We start from the raw sequence: 17,141 nt of genomic DNA, 5'->3' as shown, positions 1-17,141 counted from the left end.
ACACTGGGGGAATGTAAGCTAGCTGGTCTCTACATGTCTTGTGGATGACTTCAAACGCTGTGTATACAAGCTTTCTGAGAGCCAATACATGTTCATTCAAACAGAAACAACAAAGAAAGACAAAAGAGGAGGACTTAATGACTTTGATCTGTAAACACAACTCATGTGGGGACATGCGCTGCAGATGTGCAGCTGATGCTTGTACTGGGAACACTGCATGTCTGTTCTCAGAGCGACTTGGCCTGATCATCAGCTGATAACCTCTCCTCATATGTGTTTGTTTTTGTGGTTAAATTTCATAGTAGATTCATAAAGTAAATAACAAGCCTTAAACAATACGCGGTACGCCTCTGTGACTGTTTATCACTCATCTTGTTCTGTCGAAGCACAATAAAGTTCCTTTTTAAAAATTTGTGCTCTGCATTACATCATTATCCTGTCTCCCAGCCCAAGCCGTCTGGCCCGCCCTCCGACCTCCCACTGAAGCTGGAGTCACTGGTCAACATTACATCAGGCATCTATGATGAAATTCAGCAAGAGATGAAGCGAGCCAAAGTGTCCCAAGCTCTGTTCGCAAAGGTGGCGGCCAACAAAAGCCAGGTGAGGAGACTGTTGGGGAAAACAAGCCTACAAAATGACTTAAAGTGTTTGTTTTTCAGGTCAGATTCCAAGTGCAGTCACATATTTATATGTACTGCGATAGCGTAGCTGATATTTTTTGTACCCTGTGAGTTAGATAGTCAACTTGTTAGTGAGCATCACGATTGAACCAAAATCATTTGAATTAATAAAGATTTATTACAAACTACAAAAGTTGTGGGACTGAGTAGAGCCAGCAAAGCTGGTACTCTGCCGGTAACACGATCTAAATGTTCATCAGCTGTTTCACCATCACTTCAAACCGGACGTGTGTGATCAGTTATGCTCTTAAAGCTCTGGTGACATAATGTTTGACATTAACACTGGCTGCAATTATTTATACCTCTATTGTTTTTTTTTAAATTTTGAATCTTGGCCGCACGCATTAAGACATTATTTATATTTATATGTATTTACTTCTAATTTTTGGATAAAAATGAAAAAGGAAACACTTCAGTTTTTGCTTCTTGGTCTTAATTTCAGACCACGATGACTGAAACAATAATAGGAATTCTTTAAAAAAATAGTTTTTTAAATTTGTAGCAACTTGATGTTGCAGGATGTGACTCACATGGGATGTAGGTGGTCTATAAAGAAGGCTTGACAACATGTATACAGTATGTGCGTTGCTTTTGTGTGTATTTAGCGAGGTACCCCTGGTTGGTGGGTCTGGGGGTGGCTGAGGGTCATGGCTCACTGCACCCATCTGCTGCAGCTGGCCAGCAAGCAAGGACAGCAAGCAAGCGGGGGAGAGAGAGAGAGCGAGAGATGATCAGGCTATTAGCGGTGCATGCTGCCCGAGGTGGCTGGTTGAACACAACAGCTGGTGTCACAAACTGAACCAGTCTAGCAGATATAATTGAATCTTCTCCGTCTCTCCTTCCTCCGTCTTCCTTTACCTCACACATCCTGCATCCTTCCAACTTTTACAACTTTTTATTTTAATTCGAGCTTCCCTCCCCGGGGTGGAGGGTGTCAGGTTAGGTGGTCTCACGATCTTGTCTGTGCTTGTCGCAGATGATGTGGTTGTGTCAGCCTCGTTGAGCCGTGACTCTCAATGGGGGGGTGGGATGAGAATGCTATAGATCTCAGCCAAGGACGAGGTGCTGCCCCAAGTGGACAAGTTTAAGTATCTTTGATTCTCGTTCATGATCGAGTGGAGTGGAGCACATTGACAGACGGATTGGCGCAGCTTCACCACTCTGTTGTGAAGAGAGCTGGCTGTGAAAGCAATGCTGTTAGTTTATGGGTGAATTTGCATTCCCACCTTCATCTTAGCCGTAAGCTCTGCATACTAATCAAAAGAATTAGATTGTAGATGTAAGCAGATGAAATACGTTTCCTCTAAAGGGTACCTGGGCTCTTCTTTAGGGATAGGGTGAGGAGCTTGGGGTTCAAAACACACATCAAAAGGAACCAACAGATTTAGTTCAGGCATCTGATCAGGATGTCTTCTGGGCACTTGCTGAGTGAGGTGTTTCCAATTTGTCCTGCCAGGAGGAGGCCCTAGGGCTGAGAGAGATGCTGGAGAGATTATGTCTCTCAGTTGGCTTGGGAACACATAGGAGTTGGAGGTGGTGGCTGTGGAGAGGCAGATCTGCTTCCACTGCTGTAACACAGACTCAGATAATGGATGAATAAACTCATTCATGTCTATCTCAGTTGCCACTTGTCATGCTCATCCCCGCTGCCACTTTCCAAACAGAGTAGATGCAGAGTCATCTGCTCTGCGTGCACGTGTGTGAGAGAGAAAGGTCGTAAAAAATTGCATAACAATTCTTTCTCACTGTGTATGACACAGTAGCAGAAGTCACCCATTAACATCCCTGTCAGCTATCGCACAGTCCACACTTCCTTTCTTTTTAACCTCACCTTTCCCCCCCCCACGCATACATCTTTGTCTCCTCTTCAGGGCTGGCTGTGCGAGCTACTTCGGTGGAAGGAGAACCCCAGCCCTGAGAACCGCACTCTGTGGGAGAACCTGTGCACCATCAGGAGGTTCCTGACGCTGCCGCAGGCCGACAGAGATCTTTCATACGAGGAGGAGTCCAGACACCATCATAGCGAGAGGCTGCACACCGTCCTCCACATGCCACAGGACACACAGGTAAGTGTTTGCATGTGGAGGTAACGTGCACCTCAACACTCCATATCCAGATGCGGTATACAATGGGTGGATTTTATTTACAGCTGGCACAAAGACGGTGTCTCTAGTAAACACACTGAACAGATTTCCTGCACATCACCTCATCTCATAATATTTACAACTTGAAATCGGGAGAAAGTGCTTGGTCTTCATACCTACAAACACGTGTGTCCTAAAATCTATTTTTGATGGATTACTCGATTATTTCAGAACTGTTTCTTTAAAACATGGCCACCCCTTCTAATTACAATCTCCTAAAAAGTACGCAGATATGAATGTGCTGAACACACAGTACGGTATAAACACTGACTGATAAGGATGACTAAGATGCTGTAAAGAATGATATTAGAAATAGTTGTTACTGAGCTCCATTTTCATGGCACTTCTCACGTATTAAAACAGATGGAAGTGTATTCCTCTACCTTCAGAGACCAAATCTGTCATTATTATTGAGTCATTATATTTATTTAATCTAAGTTTGCGCAGTGCTGTTTGATCTTGTGGTGGGTGCACATGTGTTTGTGTGTCCCTGTGTGCCCCAGTGGAATGAAGAGTAAACAGAGTTGCTGGGTGGTGTGGCACTGGAGGAAATGCCCCATTAGTTTTTGAGGAGGGAGGCAGAGGCTGAAGGAGGCTTGAGAGAGAAGGGAGATCGATGGAGGAAGCACAGAAACGTGTTGGCATCTTTGGTTACTGTGAGCGCTCCAGTTGGACACACGCTGAAGCCGCCCCACCTAACTTTATCTGCATGCCTGGGTTTTGCTTTTTCTTCTAGTGCAAAGCTTAAATAAATTAGAAATGTAAGTCAAGTCCAATTAAAAAGTAGGATAGCACTTTATAATACGGCCCGTGACAAAGGTCTTTATTTCTCTGCAATTAAATTGAATTTAGGTGTATTTTATTTGAAAGAATAATGCAGTTATATTAACATGCAGATGCTTAAAGGTAGAATAAAGGGGTAACAAAGCAACAGTTATGCTCTAAATCAATTTAAGTAGTCCTCAGTAATTTTAAGTATTTTACAGGAAGGAGACAGAAATTATACGGAAAGCAATTTCAAGTATTTACTTTTAATTTTAGGTATAGCATAACAAATTTCACTGGTGTGTAATGAACAGGTAATGTTGTTCAATATTTTTCGTATTATGGTGTGAGTTAAACGTGCCTTCATTATTAAATCTTTTTTAATCCATGAAGGATTTTCCATTCATCAGTTGTCATTTTACACTCAGGCTGTTTTGTACATTACTTACAGTACAATTATTCTCTTCTTTCCTGTAAAATACCCAGTTATGCGAGGTAAAGTCACAGCATGACATGACCCACGCCCTGAAAAGAACTGTGTACTTATGGTGTCAGATAAAATGCACTTATAGCTTAATTATTTCCTGACTTGTAGCCCCCCCCCCCCCCCCCCCATTGTAATTATGCATTAAGTTGCAGGCCTTCCACAGCATGTCTTTATCCTGTCTTCCTTCTCTCTCCCCAACCAGTCGGAGCAGATGGCCCCGCCCCTCCCTGAGCCTGGTTCTGCTGGAGGTTTCTTCCTGTTAAAAGGGAGTTTTTCCTTCCCACTGTCACCAAAGTGCTTGCTCATAAGGGGTCATATGATTGTTTGGTTTTTCTCTGTATCTATTATTGTAGGGTCTACTGTACAATATAAAGCGCCCTGAGGCAACTGTTGTTGTGATTTGGTGCTATATAAATAAAATTGAATTGAATTGAAAGTATCGATAAAAATTTTTTTTTTTATAAATAGTGCCATGATCCAGTGGCGACAGCCTCTATCAGTTATATAGTTATATTTAATGTAGGAGTGCTGCCACAGCATGCAAACCCTGTATACATGCCTGTGGTTTACCATACTTGACTCCAGAGGAGGAGCTTGTTGGTACATGAAGGTATCTGTGTTTATGTTAATGTTGAACCTGCCTAACACAAACACCCCCGTTCCCCTTCTCTTGCTTGAGGTAGAAACATCAAGCAGCTGATTATAGTTTAATTTTAAAATGCAAACATGAAAAGGTTCAAATTCCCCAAAATGTTAAATCGGTGTAATGTCCAGAGAAGCAACAGGAAGTGTGTCACTTCTTCATCTCCTGACCTCGCTGAAAAGAGGTGGAAGATCAGGTTCGACGGTAGAAACAGCATTCACTGCTTGGACTGAGTCTAGGTCCTCTGGTTGAACCCGCCAGCTTACTCTGCCCACAGCCCCCGTCACCCCCAGCTCCAAAGCTATTATAGCCCACATATAGTACATACCATATGCCATAAATCAAAAACAGGCCAATGCTCAGACTTCCCATTTGGTATTGTGACATGAATCCTACACGGCTTGCTTTGCAGCTCCACCCACCTTCACTCTACCACCAAGCCTTTTTTCTCTCCTCCCAATTCAGAGCTTTGTATTAAAGACTGATGGGAAGATGCAAAGGAAGCTGTGGTGGCACCATTAACACATTCCTCTACTCCTCTCGCCAAAGTCTAAAAATAAAATTTACACTCATAAACGCCTGTGTAATAACCCTCCCACCCCCCACACACCCCCAACCCACCCTCACTCCCACCCCAAGAGACACAGGGAGAAGAACTGTGGTGAAACGCTGGTGATTTATTAATCGGAAATGAGGTGTGTGTGTTCATGTTGCTGTCTTGAGAGCCCCCCCCTTCCCTGCTCTGTCCCAGATGAAGCCCTCCACCAACCTCAGGCTCCAGCCAGCCTGCCACCACAGACCACACATGTGTCCCATCTGCCACACATACACACAATCTCATACTGATAGTTGGTAATGTGAGCACTCTGTTGTGTTTGGACAATAAGAAGGTCTCTAAAACTGTAACAACCAACCCCGGGATACACATGAAAAATGAACGCAGTGCTGCTCTCTGAAGCAAATGTTCACATACCACTGATGTGTGTGTGTGTTTGTGTGTGTGTGTGTGCTTTGTACTGGACTGTATGTGCGGTACCATGCTAGCGGCTCTGTGTGAGCGTGTCTATGAAGTGTGTAGGTGCTGTAAGAGTGTATTTGTAACTTCAGTGAGCATCACATTTCTTCATGACTGACACAGCCCCAGCGTTGGCTCTACAGCTCTCACTCACATGGCTCGAGCAGTTAAGTGCGTCCCACAGCTAATTTGGCAGAGTCTGCCCTTATAAATAATTACTTTATTGTTTTTGCTAAATTGATTTCTGCTGCAAGTCTGGAGGTGTTTATGTGTGTGCATGTATGACCGCTCACAGTGGCCGAGACCCCAGGAGTGGTGGACTAGAATCAGAAGTTACAAGCCTTACTCCACTCATTGTGTCTCGCTTTAGCACAAAAATTACACAAAATTATTAAATTATTTCTGTAATAATATTTGTTTCTGTAATGATAATATTTCTATAATAATACAATTTAAGGCCAAAGTGTTGTGACAGATTTCTTTACTACAACAAACATGTCTTTATCATGTGGAAATCTTATATTAAGATATCTCATTGATTAAATATGTAGTTAGATTTGTGTACAGTGACTGTGGCCCACGATGTAAAATGAGTTTGACGTTCTGAATCAGAGCTATTTTTGAGCTGTCTTTGCACACAGATCTATGCAGGGAATCATATGCATTCTGATTGTTGAAAGAAATGAACGCTTTTTGGGGGGAAATGATTGATGAACTCATTACCATATTATGAAAGATATCATGCACATTCTTAACTCACTTGTTTTACTAGTAGGACAAATTGTTTTGCAAAAAAAATTGTGAAAATATGAGCATTAGATAAGAAAAACACAGGGCCCATTCCTGGGTTGTCACGGTGATTTAGTACTGCAGAGCCATTAAAACCGAGGGTCTCGAGGTGATGTAGGTATGTGGTGTTTAAAACAATAGTGATCTAAATGGGGACACTAGACAAATACAAACTGACTTATGGGTCAAGCCTGTTCACTGGACTGTATGCTGTCTTTAATGAAACATCAATCTTCATTGGACCCTCCCTGCCTGATAAACGCCCCCCCATTTTTCTAAACTCCACACCCTTATTTTGTAACACAAGTTTTCTGTAAAAATAAATAAATAAATAAATAAAAATCTCCAAACCCAACCCAATGCCAAAACAACCTCAATGACATCACCAGGCATTATTTTTCCTAGAGCTGGGAAAGTTCCCACCAGAGCCGTTACACAACTGATTTCACCAGCCGAGCAGTGCTGATGATGAGTAAACTGATCTCAGTGTGTGAAACAATAGATTCTCTGGACCGTAAAAAGCAATGGTACCCATACCTTCCTTTGGTGTAGACAATAAAATAGCAGCATTTCCTTTAGCTGCCTCAGTTTTAAGCGACAGCTAAATTACTTAGCATGCTGGCTCACTGTTACGACTTACTGGAAATAAAACAGAACCACCTTTGACATAATTTCCTATTATAGAAAGTCAAAATGTGTCCTGTCAGCGAGTTGTGTAAGCTTTTATATGTCTGACTTCCATTGGACAGCACGTGCTGCTGTTCACTGACACCAACTGTTGTGATCAGCTCTCACAGAGTTGATCACAACTAACAGCAGGAAAAAAAACTGCCAAGAGATTAAAAAAAAGGACTGTACAAATAAAGCGTAGGTCTATAGTCGACTCTATTTGCTTGTTTTTACTCTGTTTCGCTTAATGCCATTTAATGTCTGCTAAAAAATAACACTAGAGCTTTGAAGCAAAGTCTAGCATCTTATGTCTAAAATCTTACTGAGCTTCCATAACAATTTAATGCAATAAAAATTAATGTGAAATGATTTCATCATGTTGTTTTGCTTTTGGTAAATGTAGTTATAAGTCTTTTCCCCACTGATAGAATCCAGCTTAGATGTCTTAAAGGAAACAGTTAAATGACCTCTGCGTAACTTCCAGAGAAAATACTCTTATTATCAGTTATCACTTAATGATTGTTTTGGCCTCTAGCAGATGAGTTTGACTCCACGACCTGGCCAGGGATGAGCTCCAGCCCCCACGCGACCGTGATAAGTGGAGGAAAATGGATAGATAGATTAGTGGTTAGTTAGACAACGTTTGCAGAACAGTTTGTGTCATCTAACTGTGGGCGACCGCAGCCAACTGTTAGCGACAAAGACAAACATCAGAAAGTTTTGGGGCAGCACCCACTCTCCCACTGATTTCACCCAGCAACAGCTAGTGGCCTCTGGCACCCACTCACCAACATGTCAGGGAATATACTTTTTCCCCCAGTAAACAGATGATGCTGAGGGTCGTCAGGTGATCAATTTCTAGGCCTGTATGACCTGTACTGTTATGGAGAAAATCAATAGCATTTGTCATACACAAGTCAGATTACACAGGTTTACTTTGTTATACAAGTTAGCATCATGGATCAGGGATTTGACGAGGTAGCCAGCTAGCATTTCTGCTCAGATATGATTCTATTACCATTAATGTAAACAAGCAAAAGCTACCTAGGTAGCCCACTAGTAAGTGGCACATCTGTTCCATCCATGGTGATGGTTAATTCATAACATTAGTAATTAGTAATTAGTAACAAGTAATTTTATAACGACAGTTTTCATGACTAAACTAGTCTCACAAATCATGTTACAATCTTTCAAACACTGTCAATAAAAACGGCTTAATAATAGAAAAAAACACAACCAAACACACATTCATGCAGATCTAGCGCTGCAAAATATGAAAATAATTGTACGATAAATGATAAAGCAGCATTTTTCAGTTTCAGTTTGTGTAGTCTATCCATTTCACTTCCAGACAACATATCTGCCTCTCTCTTTTCCTCCTGGTTTGTCTCTCAGTCTTCAGTGCATCCCGGTGGCCTCACTCACTGTTGCAGGGTGGAGTTTGGGCTTTTTGGCAAACCACAATTAAGTTAATTGTTTAATTGCAGATAAATGGAATGAATACCACACACACAGTTTGAATGAAAAAAAGATGCGACAATGCAAGTGCGTGCATGTGTATACACACATGACCCCAGCGCTCAGTGACATTACGTGTATACAGTTTTTCATCAAAGAAACATTATTATACCAAAAAAAAGTTATGTGCAGTGACTCATCTACTCCATTAGTCCGGATCCAGTCTCCATGAATCGCAACCACACACACTTCTTTAAATGCAAGAGTGAAAGAGACAGACAGAGACAGAGATGGAGGGAAAAGGGGGAAAATAAAAAACACACTGATTAACAGGAAAGGTGAAGTCATGCAAAAAACCAACAGAAAAGTGATTTTTCCTTCATTACATATTTATCTCTGTGTTAATGCCGTCTCTTGTGGTCACCCCCCCCCCCCCCCCCCCCCACCCACAACCAAACACACACACACGCATACACAACAAAACACACACAGACAGAGAGCGAGAGTTAGAGGTCCTGCAGGACCAGAGCTCATTAAGGGGAAGATGAATATTTCATGTTCTATAATTCTTTCATAGTTCTGCGTCGTGATTTGCCTTGATTTACGTTTTTAAAGAAAACTTTTTCATTTCACTGCAGTGCACTCACGGCGCTGCCAGAAGAGTGAGAGAAAGACAGAGAGAGGGAGGGGAGAAGTGAGAAGGAAAGAGAGAGAGGGGGGGATGTTTTTCAGGAATATTGAATCATGCCACAAGAAGAGCTGGTCTGGCGCTGGGCTCCAGTGCTTGTGGTTTTGGGAGAGCAGGGCTGTATTGTGTTGCTCTGAAGTGACATGTAGTCCTTTCCAACGTTTAATGGTGAGAAGTAGGCAAGCTGGACTGCATGGGAAGGGGGACTAAAGGTGAAACAGGCCAAATAAACTGTAAACGTTTAAGAATAATTGTAGCATAATCGAGATCACGTCTGACATGTTACGTTTGGTGAATATTTCTGTAAATTTGCTCATTCGAAAATGGGACAGCAACTCCAATACTCTATGACCCGAGTAAAGGCTTCTCTGGTGAGTTTATACTCTCGCTTGTGAATTTCAAGTCTTTTTTAAATACTGTATCATGTTCAATATGTCAATTATGTTCCCCATTAGAAAAACAGGAAGGATAAACCAGTGCACGTTACTGAGCATGCAGTATACGCTGGTTTCTCGGTCAGATCATAAAACACAATTTTTTAATAGTCTATATTCAGAATGATGCTACAGTGGTCGCGTTAACAGCTAAATTGCTCACGTTTAAAAAATGCAAACTAAAGCCGGGTTCATGTTGCACTCCTCGGTACCACTGAATGCATGCATCTTAGCATTTTGGTTCCTTTTCATGTACTTTTTCATATGTTGCATACTGAATTTTTCCGACACTGAATAGTAGCCAAGTTGATATCTACAACATCAGACTTCTGGATGTCATAGTGGGTGTTTTCCTAAAAACAGGATCAGGATGCCGTATCAACACGTCACGTTCTCCACTGGAGACATGTTCGTATGTTTCTGTTTCTTACATGTATGAACTGCTGCTGTTTTCTTTGAGCCTGTGACCACCACAGTCTTTTCCTGACCTTAACAGAGTACAGCAAGTCCTCATTTAGTTATGACCATGATCTTTCCCTGCCCTTAGACATATGGGTTTTAAACCCAAACCATGATCTTTCCCAAACTGTAACCCAGCACTTTTGGTCCCTAAACTTAACCAGATCATTACCAGAGAGGTGGCTGCCTTATGAATCATTATTGTGGACTTCATATGGCAATGAAAAATGATGGGTAGTTGGGCAATGAAAAGCATTTTAGCAGAACTTCTTTGCCTGTGATCTACAACGATTCCAGCTTGCCCAGTTAGTCTAGGTAACTAACCCCAGACTGTAGGTCAGCCCCCTATGACACATGACCACGGCTTGCTGTTTTGATTTTCTTTTCAGTTTTAGCTTTTAATTACCTTCGCCAAAAATTGGTTTCATGATTTTTTTACTTTCTCACACACCCAGAGTTTGCCGTACTGGATTCTGTAAGATGACAGAATCCAGTATGGTGACGGTGATTAACAAAGTGATTAATTGAGAAATAGTGGAGCTCAAGAAGCAAAGACACAGAGGGTTAGACTGAAGTCGTAAAAAGTGGAAAATGCAAAAGGCAATCAAAACAAATCGAGTCGAAACTAGTTTTTAGGAAAAATATACAACAAAAGTGTTTGATCATGATGCTGAACTGCTCAAAATTCAACTAGGATCCTAATTTATTATAAATGGTAAATCAAATTTGGTGTGGTACAAACATTTATTTTAAATACTGAATCAGGGCTTGCAGAAAGTAGTTAGAGAGTGGTGTAGGTAGAGGACACGGGGAGGTGGGAGCAGGGGTTCCTGGCATCTATGAATTTTTGGAGTCGTGTTGGGTTGGCCGGGACTCGCTTCATTAGTGTCCTGAAGCATTAGAAGTGAGTACAGACGTGGAAAGGAGGTAGAGACAGAAAAGCTTCAGGTATGGCAGAATAAGACAACAGATAAGAAGCATTTGGAGGTGAACTTTGAAGGAGCCCTGTGTGCTCGCCTCTGCTTTCAAACATATCCGTTATAACATGTAGGAGTCCAGGCTCCTCTGTCGATGCATGCATGTGCGGCCCCTGATCCGAGAGTCCCTGCCGTCAGCTCAAATAAGCATTGAAATGATGAAGGTCTGTGTGGGAGTGTGTTTGGGGTGGTAGGTTTCACAATCCCCTCTATGGTTTACCCTCAATTTAGCTATTAAGTGTCTCAGTATGTTTGTATGGGGGATATTTGTGGCTGTGTGGTCCTCATTAGAACAGGGATAGACTCTTTTTTTCCCTCTCTTTTCGGTCTTTGCCTCTAACTTTGTATTGCTAGTCTGTCGCATTCTTACAGTCTTCTGTTTTTTTCTTCAATATCTAAAACCGTCAATTTGAAAAATGGCAAAATAAGGAAAAACCTACAGAATTCCTGTAAATGCCCCCCCCCCCCCCCCCCCCCCTCTGCAGAAATAAAGCCCCAGAAATGAAATTGGAGCAATTTCATGGTCTGACCAGCCCTCGATATTATTTAAGTAATACCCTGTTATTATTGAAAAGAGGGAGAGAAAAGTGAATGACTATTATCTTTATGTGGGTCCTTTAATTTTAATGCGCCACAGATTTATAGCTGGGCATTCCAGTGGGGAGGCCCCTCCCTGCTCTTAAAGTGAGCGGGCGGGACAGAACCGCAACGCTCTCACAACAGCCACTACCTTCTGACAAACAACCAAAGTCCCCACGTTCCCTCCGAACACTTCATCCGGCCCTCCTCAGTGCTGTCACACGGCCATCAGGCCCATCCTGACAGCCAGAGGATCCTCTCGGCACAAGCTCCGCTTTTCTATGTATTTCTATTGCAGCTCTCTGTACACATAAATCCTGCTAAACTTTGAGCTCTTTGTGTCATAACCTGGATTACTGAATAATCTGAGTTGATAAAAACCCAGGTACACTTGCACCAGCTGTTCAAGCAGCAATAGTAGAAGTTTTGTTTTTGTTTTTCTTAAACTAAGTTTTGGTTCATCAGGCTGCGTTTGACACAATGTCTTCATTTTATATGAAAGTAAAAATCAACCAGATCAGATTTAAGAACAGATCAATAACCAGCCAGCCAGTCTGGAGGCTTCTCCTGACGAGTAACTATAACAAGGAAAAATTTGTTTTTAGCATGATGTGTATGAAATACTCCTAAAAATAGCCTCTATGATCAAATGAGCACAAAAGCAGTGCTAATGTACTTTGATCTTACAGTGACTAAGTTAATGTGCTGAAGTAGTTTACAATGAATATGCTTTTTTAAACTCCTGTTTACCCCTTTATTAAAAGAGAAGTTCTAAAAGAGAGCCAGCGTATATTGTATATGAAATATTGACTAATTATTGAATACTTGTTATAAATACAAGTCTAATCAAGTAAAAGATAACATGAAGTTTTTCAGTTTCTCGATTCTGGAGCTCTTTTGTTCATAAATATGGTGATGATACCAATTCCCTATGTTATCAAGTAACAGCAGTTCTGTTGGTGTGTCCGTTTAATAGAGTGTCAGTTACAGTCTAATGAAGTTAATTGTTTTGATTCTGCTCTATCTCTATCTGCTGGTTTTTTGGTACCTTATATGTTCTTCTGTTGTGTTTTTGTTCATTTACTCTCACAAGTTTTCCTCCTTGTGTTTCCTATCCTCTACTATCAAACTACAACAATAGCTGCTTTCTGCTGACCTTATCTAAGCACCAATTGCAGATGATGACTCCTTTGTCCTCATTCCCCCTCTACCCTCTGCCCCTCTGAGGCTTTGAATTTGCTGGTTAAATAGTGATTGGGTCTCATAAGTTTGTAAATAAGAGACTTCCTGGCAAACAGGTGGTTGGCGTTTTACTAGAGCTAATCTTACACACATTAGGTCAAAGGTAACCAGGATGCATTGGTGTTTGAATGCCAGCCTTGGAGCAGCTTAATAGACCATGACACTGTGAGCACTTGTTCTCACCCTGTGTTCACCTTGCAGCCCTGGCTACTGTGTACTGCAGGTGGAGGGCGGTATACTGGATGATTTATAAGATGTTATGTAACATACAGGGTTTTGTAAACTGAATATAACACTTATCAGGTGCAAAACTGTATTTCTGATCAAATGTGAGGCATAAAGTGCAAAAACCCACGGTCACATAAATGCTCACACAACACATTTATATACATTTAGATCAAATAGTGTGCACTCTCGCTCCTGGCTGCAGTCTTGATCAGGGGTCACTGTGCCCCATTAATCAGCTCTTTTGCCTTTCTCGCCAGGCACTTCACAGGCCACCCCCAGGCCCCATGAAGGAGCATCACCTGTCTCCAATGCGTGAAGAACCATTGTCTGCCCCAGCGAATGAAGAGAGGTCACAGAATATGGGTGGAGGACCTACAGGTGTTGCATCTGGCACTGTTGGCGGTGCTGGAAGCAACAAGAAGCCCCGATCGCGCACCAAGGTACCGATGGTTATCGTGTTTTCCCATTCTGCATTTTGTTATGTGGGTTTGTTCATTTCTTTATCTAGTTTTTGACACTTGGCTGTGTGTATTCTAGATTTCTCTAGAGGCCCTGGGTATCCTGCAGAGCTTCATCCAGGATGTTGGCCTGTACCCAGACCAGGAGGCTATTCATACTTTGTCCGCACAGCTTGACCTACCCAAACACACCATCATTAAGTTCTTCCAGAACCAGCGGTATCACGTCAAGCACCACGGCCGCCTCAAAGACCTGGGCGAGGGTGCTGCCGCCACTGGAGGGGTTGATGTCAGCGAGTACAGGGAAGAGGAGTTGCTTTCGGGCTCAGAGGACCCAGAGTCGAGCGAGGATGGGGCTGAGGAGATCTACCAGCCCACTGAGGGGAACAGTGGGAGCAGTGGGGGGCTGAACCAGCCTCCGACATCCTCCAGCTCCAACTCCAGCCAGTTGTCTTTAGGGTCCAATGCGGCTCAGGAGGATTGCAAGGACAAGGGGCAAGGCAGGCTTAGTGGACCTCTTGCACCCGGGAGCTCCTCATCCAGTCCTCGAGAGCAGGCTGACTACCAGAGGTAGAGACTGACGAACAGAGAGGACAGAGATAAAGAGAGAAGCACGAGAAACGTATGTTCTGTGATAGGAAGTGAGGAATTACTCAAGAAATTATGGAGGGTGGCAGCAAAGGAAGGTTAACGTCTACCCAGGCACATTAACCAAGACAGCATTGGGCTGAAACACTGTACATCTGAAATGATCAGACAGACTGTGTACAGTACCAAACGCAGATTTGTAGAGTGAAATTACCTCAGTAGAAGAAAACAGGTTATTGGTGTGCTGTGATACGGCAGTAGTTGTATAAATGTGAAAGAATACTCCCCCGAGGAACGTTTAAATAATTCACCCCAGATTTTCATTCGTAGGAAATACTTTTTCTACTCTGACCTCGAAACAATCGCACCAATTTATCCTAATCAGCCAGGAAAGCCACGCTCCTCCTCTTTAAAGACAGAGCACAGTCATATAGAACTTAATTGGTGGGCTGGGTCCTCGACAAAAACGACGAAATCCTCAGGACACACGCTGATGTTGCTAATACTTTTGCCTGCCTGAGACCGCAGGTACACAGCACTCTCTGTGCATCTTCAAGCTTTATTTCATTGTGGTAAAGGCCGACATACACACACACACATACTCCCTGCCTCTGCCTCACAGTCACACTCCAGAATAGTCCAATCTAGCACTTACTGATCACAAGGACCCTGATATTTAGTGGATGTGCTGTATTCTCGTCCCCCTTCTCCCATCCATCTGTCTCGCCGCTCAAAGCTGCAAAAGACAAACTGTTTAAAACTGAGTGTGGAGAGGAGCAGTGGACAGTTTGGCAGGAGGACAGCGAAGAGGATGTGGCGTGGAGGGACCCTCACATTCGTGTGCAAGAGGGAAAAAATGTTAGGAAAGAAGAGACAGAGCAGCAAGCAATCAGTCTTTCTCTATGTGGTAGTCCACCCCTTCCACTCTTCCTCTCCATCTCACTCTCTCCCTCCCGCCTCCTCTCCTCTCTCTAATTGGTGCCCACAGTCTTGTGTTTCACCACACCTACCCGCACTTAAACTTCACCAACCCTATTTATTGCTATCTTTATCCATGATTATTATTATCATTATTGTTATTATTGTTGTTATTATGGTTAGAGATGCTGTCATTGCGTGCTATTTTTAGTTTTTATTTCCATGGTTTTAAATATTGGTTTGCAGAACTGGGCGGTTGTTTGGATAACAAGAGACATTAAGAGTGCCCTGCCCTACAAGAAGAGGAAGAAGAGGAAGAAGAGGAGCGGAGAGAGCGAAAGAAAATAAAAGAAGCAGTTACTGAGTGTTATTGGGTGAAAAAAAAAAAGCCCTGTCAAGTCGTATTATGCCAGTTTTCTTTGGGTTTTTTTATAGTTCTTTTTCACATAAATAGAAAATTTGCTGGAAAAAGAAGAAAGTAAAAATGTGCTTTTTTCTGCAGTTGATGACAATCTACTTTTATGAGCCATTAAAGAAATGTGGCAGGTTTGACTCTGTTCTTCACTTTTAATGTCTGTAAATACCCGACATGGGATAAATTGTTGTTGATATACTTTTATTTTGCTGAGTGACTTTAATTGTTTGAGCCAGTTTGGAGATTTTTTTTTTCCTTAAGACAACTCAGTGGAATCGGTTCATTTTATTGTGAAAAGCAAATTCAGTCACAAGACTATTTAAAAAGAAAGCAAATATCTTTTTCTTTTTCTTTCTTTGTTTGGTGTCTCTTGCAGATGTGTAAGTAAATAGTATGTTGGAAACAATATCTGAGCATGGATAGTGTCTCGTTTGACTATCCCGATTGGCTGCTACACTCAGAAAGACGACCTGCCTTTTTAATTTTTACGTCAATCACTCTATATCATTATGTTGTGCTTTTCTGTATGACAGGAATCAGGGTTAGACTCAAATGCAGTTCTGATGAAATCTTAGTTCAGTTCAGTGTTGAAGTGAATTAAAACTTGTGAATTCAAAAAGTGTCTGTTTTTACTTCTATTTTATACATCCTCTCAAACACCCCAGAGCATAAAGACACACAGATTGTCACTGGGCTAAACCTTTTGCTAGACCAATCAATTAAAGGTCTGTGTAAAGCCTCTGGGGCTGGTTTTTCTAATAAGCCAGAGAGAGTGACAATAATTTAGACAGAAAGGCTGCCAGCACTCTCAGCTTGCATTTTTTCTCTCTGCCGTGCCACACGATTAGAGCTGCTGGAAGCTGACATAAAAACAAACTGAGCCTGTCCTGTGAACATGACCACTGCCAATATTATTACTTCCCTTGCTCTTTTATGAGATTGTTTGAAAAAGAAATGTACAAGAAGCAGTAGAATTAATTAATCTCTCTAGGTTCAGTTAAACTGGCACAAATATTATTTTGGTTATTATCAACTTATCAAATGTAATGACCATTCATATTATAAAAATTTTGCTGCCACCATTGGTGTAACTTTACTTCAAAAATGTACTTTTTATTCACATTACAGGATTAACTTTGGAGGAAATCAGTGGAATATATTTGTATTAGCGTAAAACAAATACATATTTGTAATTAGCTGTATGTGTAGATTATATGGTTTAGTGTAGTCTTGTGCATATTTATGTTATTAATATTATTATTATATTTCTCTTATATTGATTTTGCTGTGTTACACAACAAGATCATAATGGTCCCTCCACAACATGACCAGCATCGAGCTCATTCATTTCTCTTGGAGGAGCATTGTCCAGCAGCTGAAAGGCACAAAATAATGTAAATTAGGTCACACACAAAAAGGTTGTCCTCTCTGCCATCTTGTTAGCTATCCTTAACGGCTCTTTAATAGACTTTTATATAATTTAAAAAAGGAGAGAGATTGCCTGC

General features: G+C 41.8%; 1 protein-coding gene across 2 annotated transcripts in view; it reads left to right on the top strand.

Moving 5' to 3' along the window:
• satb2 (SATB homeobox 2) overlaps positions 1-16,255 on the top strand; it is a 50,266-nt gene extending 34,011 nt beyond the window's left edge. Inside the window, exons 11-14 of one of the 2 annotated variants that reach the window (XM_076874681.1) lie at positions 448-600; positions 2,552-2,746; positions 13,515-13,697; positions 13,795-16,255. In XM_076874681.1, the coding sequence (XP_076730796.1) occupies positions 448-600; positions 2,552-2,746; positions 13,515-13,697; positions 13,795-14,289 (1,026 nt within the window). In that variant the 3' untranslated portion in view covers positions 14,290-16,255. Of the gene's footprint in view, positions 1-447; positions 601-2,551; positions 2,747-13,493; positions 13,698-13,794 lie in introns of both variants that reach the window. The other variant, XM_076874680.1, reaches the window with a different exon arrangement.
• The last annotated feature ends 886 nt before the right edge of the window (positions 16,256-17,141 follow it).

This window comes from Maylandia zebra, linkage group LG16 (assembly GCF_041146795.1).
Source record: "Maylandia zebra isolate NMK-2024a linkage group LG16, Mzebra_GT3a, whole genome shotgun sequence".
Classification (NCBI taxonomy): domain Eukaryota; kingdom Metazoa; phylum Chordata; class Actinopteri; order Cichliformes; family Cichlidae; genus Maylandia; species Maylandia zebra.
This window is presented reverse-complemented; position numbering and strand designations above follow the sequence as displayed.